Below are 12,785 nucleotides of genomic sequence, written 5' to 3' on the forward strand. Positions count from 1 at the left end.
GATTATGATGCAAATAGAGGCTGTTTGCTGGATAGTTATCAGGACTAGTTGACACCACCTAGATGATTACGAGTACTTAATATATTTTTGACATATTACATCCTGTCAAGGAGCCACTTAGAAATACAAGAAAAATTCAAATTTTTATAAATTTTAGGTCATTTGAAACTTGATGACGTTGCAGAGATACACTTTAACATCATTATTCTTTAATAGAATGTAACTCTCTGAAACTCAGAAAATACTCAGTAAACACTGGAAAGATTCAGTGTCATAATTTGCATTGATTAGGAATGCTTATCACTTTCTACAATACTCGTATTAGCAAAGGCGGATTTATAAAGAAGTTACGGTTACGTAGACCCGACTATCGTCGGAACGGATCTGTCGCCTCATACTGCTGTAAAAGAGCAATTGGGAAGAGGTGCTTTGGCTCTATAAAACATAGTTGAAACAATAATCTTTTATGGGTTTGTCATCTGGTGAAGGGCGCTCGGAAAAACCACAATAGCTATGCAGCTGGAGTGTGTTCAAAAAGCGACGCTCAACGGCATCTGTAATGCACTAAAAACTGCCTCGATAATGGCACTCACTGTCACCTGTAGATTGTAAGAACTTGGCGGTGAGGACTACTATTAAACTTAGGGAAGCTACGTATATGAAGCCTTGAGCATAGATTGCCGCAGAATCTTCTCCTGGCAGACCTGCGACGGATTTGTGCTCAAAACATATCGAGGAGTGCATGAACTCATTAGCAATAGCTTCAAGTTTTTTCCATATTAGACTCATAAGAGTGTTCGGTCACAGCAAAACCGATGAGCTGATTAGGGAGGACACTTATTCCTCAATTTCATCCGAAAGGTCGGTTCTCCGATGTCCGCGTTTTGAAGTTAGAGTTGGGCTCAGCTCTCTCAACAATATAAATAACTTAAGCTGGGATCACAACGACACATATACATAGACTATGGTATGGTAGTACATATGTTTGATTACCAAAATACAATATAAATATAATGCATATAAAATATTTTACTCACCGCTAACTGGCAATGTGGGTACACAATCCATACGCACGTCCGCTACCGCACCCGATATGGCTTGACTCACATAGACGAAGCAGTACTCGACGAACTTCTCGGTGAATAAGTCACAGCTGAAGTAAAGCGAATGATGACTCTTCACCACACGCTGCTCGGCGACATAGTGCAGCGTAGTGGGTGGTTTCAGCGATGCCACATCAGCGCGCAACTTTGCAAAAACGCGCACACGATCACCCTGCTCCAGTATACAAGCTGGATATTCGTACAACACACCGATGCCCGTGTGCGGATCGCAAGGAAAGATGCTGCGCGCATAAACATTAAACACAAATTTATCGCTCCAATCGACGCTGAGAAAGCGACGTGTGATGGGCACATTCGGCGCCGGCACCATCGGACGCAACTGCACCGCATAATTGCCAGCCAAACCGAAGAGTTCGCAACCCAGCTGTACGAGCTTATGCTTCGGGTAGCCGCGTACTTGCTCCATGTATAAAATGCTCGATTTGCTGACATTTTGTGGCGACACATCGCTGCAGCTGCGTTGCTTACCGCAATAGATCAGCTCCAGCCAAAATTGCGGCAAATCCAGCGAGTTGCTCTCGTGCCAAGCGCGCTCACAGTTGACTTCGGGAAAGCGTAGCACGACCTCGACCGGCTGTTCGGGGTAGGTGCGCAAGCGCGTCGGCGTCACTTGCATGTCGGCGCTCGGCCATCGCACGTCTAGGGTCTGACGCAAACGCTCATCGATGACCGGCATCAGCGTGGTGGTGGTCACAGTGGGCAGTGGCTCGTGAGCGCTGGCATTCAACGCAACAACTGGCGTGGTAGTCTTTAAATTGGTTACCACCTGCATTTCGTACAGGCCGCCACGTGTAAAAGTCTGACATGGCACCGAAATTTGTGTAACATTATTTCGTGGATCGGGGAAGACCGGTATATTCTGCACGATTTCTTTGCGGCGACGTTGCAACACTTTGGTTGGACGCGCCAACTGATTGTGGGTGTCATTGGACGCTGCTGGCGTCGTCACTTCCGCACTCGAACTGCTCGTTAAGCTGCTATTGAACTGTGCATGCTCCACATATGCACGCGCTGTATCATTACCCGACGCCGCATCCATTGCATCCACAAAATCGTCAATGATTTTACTAATTACCAAAGTGCTTGTAATGGTATTCTCCACGACGCCCACACCGCCGCCGCCGACACCCACTTGACGGAAACCCAACCCATCTAATGGCTGTGTCGTGCGTGATGTTGTTGACGACGTTGTCGTCATTGTAGCTGTCGCCGTTGTCCTGCCTTCAGTGGTTGACGTTGTTGTTGTTGTACTCCGCACGTTTGCTTCATCAGCCGCCACTTCAACGCCATCTTTGGCCCCAACTCCTGCCACGCCCCCAACAGCATTGCCGACTGCCACATCTTCGCCGCTGAATTGTATCTGTACGTGTAGATCTCCGCTTAGGGCAGTGAATGAGCTGGGGGACATGAGACGACCCTTTCGTATGGCGAGCACGTGACCTTTTGTTGGCGACAATGCAGACAATGCAAAATATTCCCGGCCACAGATAAAGGTAATGGCATACAGCAACGAAGCGCAGCATGAAAGCAGAAAAGAGACAGAGGAAACAATAATAATAACAACAACAACAACAACAATGAGAAAAGCGTAGATAAAGCCGTAGAATATGAAAAAGATTTAATGCAAAAGCTGTGGGCGAAATGTGAAAAGGAAAAGCTGGCAAAAATTATAAATTGTCGTAATTTATTTGCCTTTACTTTTACGCTCGTTTGTTTATTTGTATTTCTCTTTTTTCGGCCTTTATTGCCGTGCCGTCCTCTATTTCTGTTTCGCATTGGATTCTGTGCGATTTTTCTATTGTTTGCGGGTGAATGTCGCCCCAAAGGTGCATATACGCCCCGCTACCTACCTATAGCATATACCGCTTAAACGGTATAAGGGTTTGTGTGTATTTCTGTGTTTCGGTGCATTTGTCATCTGGATATTTTATGAATACACGAGCACGTAGTGAGTGTTATGAGTAATTGTAGTTGGCTTACAGGGTGTTGAGGGCAATTTCAAGCGAAATTGTGAGGTATGTAAGCATAAGTGTGCCAGGAGTACTTTGGTCTGCAGGTAAGTAAGCTCTTGCTGAGTGATGCGACGTGACTGGCATTATTTCGAATGAATGTTTGTCAGCAACCTTGTTGTAAAATTTTATTAAGTATCACTGAACTTTATGCAATAATAAATCAAAATTTATTATAATAAAATTTTCTCAAAATAACTAGGTGCGTCTTAATGCAAGTTGTATGAGGACCTAAGCTAATATTTACTTTAAGCTGTTCATGCTTGAACTCCGATTAAGATTTAATACCGAAGTGGCCATAAATAATGAAAAGTAACACGTGCTCTGTCAAAACTTTTGACCATTTATGAACCTAACTCATTGATATATTTGAAAGGGAGGAACTAAGCGGAATAATAACTTTTATAGATAAGCAATATTGCTCAAAGCTGACCTTCTCTTTAACCCATTGATGAATTGATCAATGCCTAATAAACCTGTCTGGGTAAAGTTTTCGATGAGCCAACTCTAGAAGCATTTAGTGAGGATAATAAATAAATTAGGTGCCGAACTCTGGCTAGTCCGACACTTTTTTTATTTTCATATAATTAGTGTATCCAGGTCTTTTAAGCCCATTAGAGCCGATACTATCACTACAAACTACTGAGAGGGAGAGAGATATTAAAGAGAGACACATTCGTTTCTTCTTCACTTCACGTTTGGAGTTTTTAGTCTTTAAGGCTTAAGAGTCTAATCTATACCAGTATTATCACTAAAATATCTATGGCGAGTTTTCACAAAGCTTAATTGCCCTTTCCCAAAATAGCAACTATGACTTATCGAATGAATCTCATTAGATGAAAAAGCACTAATATATACAAAAGTTGGTCTGTTTTAAAAACTGAAATCAAAAAGAAATCTTCAGACTATCACCACAACTATAACATTATGAACGATTAAGATATCTAATATAACCAAAAGCAACCAAAAATTGACTATCCACTTTGTTAGTAGTAGCCTCTAACCCCACTGACCGTTCACTCATGTCCGTTTAAAGAATGCCTCTCAACGTCATTTGCTCACTTCTGCATAAGACTAATTTGAGTATCAAGCCACTTTCCCAATTGTAAAGGTTCCGATTGGATATTATCATATTGCTGTTTAGGTGATAAGGCAAAAAATGTTATCGGTCACCAGTTGTAAAAGTTGCTAGGAAATATATCAAGTAGAAAAGTCTCAAGGATTTCGTTTTGATTACCCAGGATTGCCGAGATGGAGGTTAAACCACCTCGTATCTCCCACTTTTAGACATCCAACTGAGCTGTTGAGTGTAAACAAAACATCTAATCAGATTTGAAATGGATTCGAGGCGCTTTATCTACACTTAATACCTCATTACATTAAGTTTCTGTTTACACCATAGCTAATAGAGTGGAAGCCAGAATCTGTTGCCCGGAGCTGGATCTTAGGCAATCCTTTAAGCTTCCTTAATACTGCAGTATCTGCCAGGCGGCAGCATTTGCAGCCAGGAAAGCGGCTGAGATAGATAACAAGGCAAGAAAAAATATAATGAAGATCAATATAGTCGTCGATAGGTGCAAGTATGAGGTGGAATTAAGGCAGAGAAGAGAACGTCCATCTGGCTACCGAACTAGAACAGGAAATATGAAAGTCACTAAAAACGGTACACAATGAATTTTCCGAAAGGGCTGACGGACAGTTCAGGGCGAGAAGGAATGCCTTAAGGATCACATAGAATCCCCAAGCCCCGATGGAACACACGTAAGCTTTTTAGTTGTACGGTTTCGCAACGACTGTCCTACGGTTTTTGACCTAATGACAGGTCACAACTTACTGACAACGAATCAACTCTAGCATTGTCGTCTCGCAACTCGTCTGAAGTATAAAAATTAGATATTAAGTCGCTCTTGAAGTTCGCAAAAAGCTCAAACTGACATGTACGTATATGGTGAATACTTAATCCCCATCTGACATTACTAAGGACCAGAAAGTAATATGTTTTTTATGAGCCGGCCAGTATAAACTAACCGAACCGGTCTTCATAAAGAACTGATCAATGGTGCGCTGATGAAAGTATAAAAGCAAAACACTTCTGGGATCAACCATATCATCGAACCTTACCTAAAGCCAATAAAATACGATAACAGTACAAAAGTGTAAGAACGGACTCTTCACACAGATACGGTATCTTATATTTCAGTTAGATTGCTGAGATTATCATTTTGCGACATAAAAAAATCTGAGAATCGTTCAGAGTTCTCGGCATTATTTATATTAACTGCATCAATAACCGAACTTGGAAGCCACAAGTGATCAAAGATTAAAAAATATATTACAATTAAAAATAAATAAAAACAACTTAAAACCCTTCCAAACTTTGCCGAATTAACGCTTTAACAACCACAAAAGTTCCCATATTAATATGCTCAAGAAAACAACGGTATTATTTATCAAGAGCATTATGTCAAAGCTTGTATAAATTCAAAAACTTTGTGCAGCAGCAGTTGATGAATATTGCAGCGATCTCACATATCGAAGTAAGTAAGCCCAAAACTTGCGCTTTATGTGTGAGCGCTTAGAAAGTTTTCGACTTCAATTAAGCTAAGAGTATCAGCTTAAAAGCTACACATGAAAATACACGTAAGTGTATGTACTTAGAGTGCAGCAGCAACGCATAATGGGTGTCTAAGTTGAACGCTCAAGTATCTTGTTAGAATATTAGTGAAACTAACCGCTAAGGCAACAGCGTTTGCATATTTTATATTATGTTGCCTGGTTTTAGGCGCCCTAACCATTTAGATGCACATATGTTTCAGCTTAATACAGGCACAAGTATTAAAGCAAGCAAACTAAAACTTCAATACCTAAGGCACCCTTCAACTGCCAACTGTCATAACAAAACACACTGACAAGCTTTTAATTATGCCGTTATGGAAAACACCAGCAAGTGACTGACAAGTAAAAATATAAACACCGCAAAATTTACGCAAGCCATATATTTATGTTAAATGTACACATACACATATATGTGTATATATGCAGGTGTATAATTGCACACTCCTACCTACTGGCGAGCAGTGATGACAATTGTGAGTGCCCAAAATGCATAGAAAGGTGGTAAAACAACACACGATGATGTATGTACTCATTTATTTGCTTGGCATATTATATTTGCCTGCAGGTTATTTTGCATACGTACACCCACGGCCACTGGTATGAGTACACCAAATTAAGTAATGTTTTCTTTTACATTGAGTTCGAGTGAACTGCTGCGAAAACTATATGGTTAGTTGTATAGACAGAAAGCTAAATTCAGGTGGAACAGGACTTTGGATATTCGTCTAGTGAAGGGCTGTACTTGCTAAGAAGCCTGAATGTGTCCATAAAACGGCTCTCATTGGCATCTCTGGTGCGCTGCGGACTACACCAACAAGGTCACTTAATGTCATTTATGCTTAGTTCGCTTTAAGTATGAGGAAAATTAAGCAAATGAAGGGTACCGGACAAGGACACACTTAAATTTTCTTCTTCTTCAACTGCATACCGGAAAACTTGGAACACTGCGTCGCAGAGGCTACTCGTGGCGGCATTTTCTTTGCTCACATTCCGATGAGGAATATAATATAATATATATAATAAGTTGGAAGAAACCGATAGAGAAAAAGCGCAGTGAGCTTTATCAGCTATGGGTCGAAGCTGGGAGGAAAGATTGGAAAAGAGCACAATGGGCCTAGTGATGGCCTATGTGAGGTGGCCTGCGGTCCGGCGCTCATGTTCCTACCTTTTCAACCAAGCTACCATATACATATATGTACATACAACAACATCTGAAAACGAAAAGATGTGCTTACTGTTTTAGATTGATATCTCAGACTGAGCGACTAGTTCATGTATATACAGACAAACAGACAAGCGGATATGGCTAAGTCGACTCAGCTCGTCTTGCTGATCATTTATATACATATTTTATGGGATATCTAACATTTAGCTTTGGGTCTTACAAACTTCGCGATAAACTTAATATAACCTCTTCGGTATATAAAAGAAAAGCGTACCTATACCAATGCCCACCAGTGTATCGCATACACGCAAATCACATTAACCGGCATGTCATTATATTTTTTTATGTGTTTTTCTATCACTCAACGCATCACTCAATTGACTTGTGTTTTCTTTAACTTACGAGCTGCATTTGGACGCACAAACACACGCACACACATATAGGCGCATACATGTATGTATACATATATACATATATATGTATGGATATGCCAGCTGTGGTGTATTATTTTATTATTACGCTCAAGTGCTGTCATTACGTGTGTTATTATAATGCAACGCATTGTTGTTGTTAATTTCGCTTTTGTTATTATTACTGCTTTTATTGCCGTTATGTTTGTATTGTTCATTTTTTCCCCAAACAGCTCTTCATGTTTTATTCTTTTATGTGCATATACTCACATAAATGCATGTGTGTGTGTGTGTTTGTGCGCGCATAAAAATATATGTAAGTACATGAATGACATTCATTTTATTTGTATATGTTGTTGTACTCACTTGTGCGGCATAATAGCAAAATTATTGTTGATATTATAATTTTCCACTTGATTCCTGCACGACGACAGCGTGTGCCGTGGCCGCTGCCGCACATTGACTGCCATTGCCTTTTGTCACGCGCCAGCCCTCGTTCTGGCGTTGACTCCAGCTGCTGCTGCTGTGGTTGTTGTTGCTGCCGCGGCAGCAACGTTTCGCGCACGAGTGTTTTGTGTGCTCGTTTGGCTTTTTGCTCTTGAACAACTTCCACGTCGCAGTCATTGGCATTGTGCTGTTGTTGTTGCTGTTGCTGCTGCTGTTGTCGTAGTCGGTTTTTGTTGTACCTGCTGTCATCGCATTGCTCATCCGTGCATTTGTGGCGCTGCTGCTCTTGCGACTCAACGGTCTTCGTACACATTCTTCTGTGCTCCTTGATTGCATACGCGTCTGTCGCCGCCACTGCCACTGCTGCCGTTGCTGTTGCTCTAATACTGCACAAATTGTTTGTTGTGCGTGTTTTTGTTGTTGCTGCTGCAATGGCGTTCGTCTGCCGCCGTACTGCCGTCTCGTTCGCCGCCACGCTGCACGCGCTCTGTTTTTTTGTGCCGCAAGCCAGTTTGTTGTTCTTCTTGTTGTGGAGTCACTACTTAATCCTCCGCTTCTTCTCCTTCCGCTTTTTTGTGTTCCAACTGCTACTCTATGGCTCGTGCCTGCAACTTCTTTGGCTATTTAATGCTTTGATCTTTGCCGCTGCTCATCTTTCGCCGCTGCTTTAGTAGCCAACATTGTTGTAGCTGTTGTTGGCTTTATTGCTGTTGTTGCAGCTACTAGTTTTACTATTATGCTGGCGTGTAGCGGCTGTTGCTGCAGCTGGCGCTCGTGTCCTCCAGCTTACCTTGTTATTACAGCCTCAATGTTTGCTTTGATTATTTGATTTTAGTGCCGGAGCCTTCAACTACAACAACAATTGCGCTAACGCCAACTACAATTGAGTTTTTCCTCGGCCGCAAATTCAACTACTGTTGCTGGCTGGCAGCCACAGTGGCTCGGTTTTCGTTTGTTGCGCAAACTTTCCACCCACAAAGCCACCGCTGGCGTCCCTTTACACCCTCGCACTCTCTCTCTCTCCCTCTCTCTTTCTTACGCCAATCGTCTCCGCTCTGCTCGCTGCAGCTTCTTCTTTTCCTACACCCACTTGCTGCTTGTGTTTTATCACTTCTTTTGATTGTGTTGACTTTTTTCTTTCTACTTTTTACGCTTGTTCGCAATTGTGTTGGCGCCTTCGTTGTGTCGTCGTGTCGTCTCCTGCCCTGATTTGCTAATGCCACAACTTTCAATCCTCGAAATCAACAAATCAACAAAATTCGTAAATAACCAAAAATCTTTGCAGCTTCAACTTTTGTCGAAAGTTGCCTCCACCGCATGCACCCTTGTGTCTCTCGCTCCAGCTCCGCTCTGTTGGTTGGTCTCTGCAAGTATGATATTGAAAGAAAGTATGTATAAACGCATAAATATCAAATGGTAAGCTTATAAGTTGATTTGTAATTTATTAGCGAAAATAAGTAGATTTCTTGTCGGCTAAGTGTTCTGATTTTTTCCCTTCTCTCTTTGCTTCATAAATTCGCTATCGTTCGTGTCTCAAGAAATGCGTAATGGTACATTGTGAATGATTGAATAAAAATAGAAATACATGTATTTACAGTCCATTCAGTTCGAAGTAAGTACATATAGTAAATATATATTTACAATTGAAATTCTATAGAAAAATTGTACGAATTCTTGGAATGACTTCTATTAACTGTACTCCTACTTATGTCGCTAAGAATGGTGGAAGAATCAAAGAATTTTAATTGAGCACTGAGTGCTTTTAATAGCGTCTCGCTGTCGGCTTTGTCCTTCATATAGTGGACGTTGACATAATAGGCTCTTATGAAGAAAAGAATAAGTACCAGAAATTTGAAATTTTTCATTACCGAAGAATGTTGACTTGTGGCATGAAGAAGAGATTAATGATTGCAAGTTTAAAGTAGCTGGACTGTGAGTAAGAGAGTAATAGACTTAAGTACAAGGTCAAAACCAAGCTATTTTTTTCATCAAAAAGCAGCCCATAATAAATAAGAGCTCTTCATTTTTTAAAATACAAGGCACTCGTAACAAAATAAAAAGTATACGAAACGGAGATATAGAAAAGATTATGGTGCACAAATTCTAGGTTAGCTGGACGTTAGACTTAGCAGTTACTTATTCTAAACAAAATATTTTCGGATAAGCTACACCTCTATACAATAGTGAGACTTCACAATCTTCTAAAAAAAATGGGAACTATTTTTCTTATGATTTGATGTAAAGAGGTTTTATCGAACGTAAAGCGAGAGAGTAACCGATCGTTAGGTTATTTTCTCGCTATACGTTCGATCTACGAAAAAAGGTGTCTGGCAGAGACCCAGATTTTTCCGCTTACAAATTTGTGAAATCCAAAAACAAAAATTATTATTACTATAGATGAAACAAACAAAGAAAAATTAACATTTTCTCCTCAAATATATGTCATATAAGTAAATGATTGATTTTTGAAACTTTTTTACAAGATGTCAAGCAAGCAAACGAAAATTTATACCCTTTGCATGTCTGCAAAATTGAATTATTCACAAATTGCATTTAATGAAAATAATTTTGATTTAATTTGACAAGAAATTTTACAAATTTGCAATTAAGTATTTTTTAAAGAAGTCTTCAATATATGTATTTTAGCATATAATGCAAGACGCATAAATTAAATGAATTCCACAGAAATTTTTAATTATCATTTAATAACAAGGACAGTATTAAATTACTTTTGTTGTTTTCCTTTTGTATTCGTATTCGTATATGTGTATGTATTATTCACGGTAAATATTTTATGATGAATTCTATTTAATTGCATAATTATATCATACCTGAAGCAATTAAATTGTTTTATTTGTAATTTGGTCGCTCAACCGGCAATAATCCGCAAATCACATAAGCAATGATATTTTGCCATAAGGTCATTCAGGCGAGGAAATGAAATAAATACGAGATTTAACAAGCAATTTGGATAGGAAACGAAATGAAACAAAAAAAGAAAAAAAGAAAAACAAAAAAAAAAAACAAAGAAGAAAATTAAAAAAAGAAGCTTCATATACGCAATCAACGTGAACTTCATACTTTTTGGTTATGTATTAATGAATAGCACACATATGTCATTCAGAAATCTACGAGGGTTGTTTAGTAAGTTAGAGGTTTTCGAAAAAAACCATTTAATAATGTCAAATTTAATAATGAAAATCATCATCAAGAAACACATCATCATCATAATTTGGGTCCATTTTCGAAAATATTTGAAAGTGAAAACATTATGTATTTTGACCCAGCTCGGAATATAATTATTTACTGTTGCTTCATAAAAATAAATAAGTTGTAGTACTTTTAAGCATGCGACGCCTTAACAGGTTTACAATATATTGGTATTGAAGTCTATTCTACATTAAAATATGGAAAAATATAGTTTTCGTTGTGTTAGTCTGGGTCAAATTTGATCAGATAGTGTGTGCCGAATTTTCCAGCAATAAAAAAGTGGTGCCAACGTTTCATAATCACGTCGGTAATAACAAAGTTTTTAAAACAACTCGATCGGCAGTGAAAAATTTGGCTAAAAATAAAATATTTAATTTTGGTATCAGTGCGGGTCAAATTTGATCAGATCAATATCGACTCTTTATACAGGGTATTTCAAAATAATTAGATTTCCAGTGAAAAATTATACAAAAAATAAGTTTTTTAGTTTTTTGTATCAGTCCGGGTGAAATTTGATCAGATCAATATCGACTCTTTATGCAAGGTATTTCAAAATAATTAGATTTCAAGTGAAAAATTATGCAAAAATAAGGTTTTTAGTTTTTTGTATCAGTCCGGGTCAAATTTGATCAGATGGCATATGTAGAAATTTTCAACAATAAAAGAGTTGTCCAAATGTTTCTTAGTCAAATCGACTCTTCCAAGACCTAAAGGAATTTTGTGGAACCTTTAGAACAAAAGAAAAGTATGGATAATATTTTGAACTTTTGATTTAATCTTAGATTCTTTGATGGAAAACTTGCGATGAAATTAAACAGTTGATGAGAAAGTTGTTCAAATCATCACATTCTCCTTTAACATATCAACAAGTAGGAAGATATAGAAAAATTCAAAGCAAAAAATAATTTTCGAAAAAGTCGTTTTTTAATCAACTACCCGAAAATCTACTGCTTTCACATTTACATGTTTGAGAGCACATTCCTATTTGACTTGTCCTTTGGCCTTCTGCTACTGACCGGAAAACGCATACCCGAAACAAATAAAAATATTAAAAAACAAAAATCACAAAAATAATAATAACCGACTCTTTCGGTTGCCATGTAATATTGCCTTGTCCCACTTGGACCAAATACAATATTTACAAATTAATTACAGAAAACTGAAATTCGTTCATTTCCTGCTGCTATATAGGGACGAGTCGACAGCACGTCTGCTTGGCTTGGCTCTGCTTTGCTTTCGTTTTATCTGCTCTGTGTCAGTGGATTGTCGGTCAGTGCCTGTTTGTTGGCACACACTTACACACACACACACATACACTCGCATGAGCATATGTATATGAATATGCTATCATTTACAGTTAGTGCTGCGCTTCTTGCCGCGTTGCCGCAACGCAGGCGCAAAATTGAAATCGCATGCAATTTCATTAATTTAACGCGCATTCTTCGCAACGAACGTTCAACAGCCAAAGTGCAGAGTAATCGCACATAGTTGTCGTATTGCATTTTGTTTTTGTTGCTGTTGTTTTTGTTGTTGTTGGTATGGTTATAGTTTGTTTACACTATGCGTAATTTGTAATATGCATAAATGTCGGCTGGTCGCTGTTTATACAGTCATTCATCATACGTCCTGTTGGCCGACACACTGCATGAAAGGAGAGCAAATGTAGGTGGGTCTCAATGAATGCAAGTGCGTTTACATGAAATATGTGCGTTTGTGTGAAATTATTTGCGTGTTTGTATGAATATATATATATATATGTATATGTGCAAATATATAAATATATATCTATGTAATTGTCGTTTGT

At 38.9% G+C, this 12,785-nt stretch overlaps 1 protein-coding gene across 3 annotated transcripts in view; it reads right to left on the reverse strand.

The window, feature by feature from the left end:
• The window catches only part of LOC120777359, a 176,382-nt gene that overhangs the window by 38,589 nt on the left and 125,008 nt on the right, over positions 1 to 12,785 (reverse strand). For all 3 annotated transcript variants that reach the window (XM_040108628.1, XM_040108629.1, XM_040108627.1), the window contains 2 exons: positions 7,691 to 9,135; positions 1,038 to 2,564 (listed from right to left, as the gene is read on the reverse strand). In XM_040108628.1, coding sequence (XP_039964562.1) covers positions 1,038 to 2,564; positions 7,691 to 8,084 — 1,921 coding nt within the window. In that variant the 5' untranslated portion in view covers positions 8,085 to 9,135. The remainder of the gene's footprint in view (positions 1 to 1,037; positions 2,565 to 7,690; positions 9,136 to 12,785) is intronic.

This window comes from Bactrocera tryoni, chromosome 5 (assembly GCF_016617805.1).
Source record: "Bactrocera tryoni isolate S06 chromosome 5, CSIRO_BtryS06_freeze2, whole genome shotgun sequence".
NCBI classification, from domain to species: domain Eukaryota; kingdom Metazoa; phylum Arthropoda; class Insecta; order Diptera; family Tephritidae; genus Bactrocera; species Bactrocera tryoni.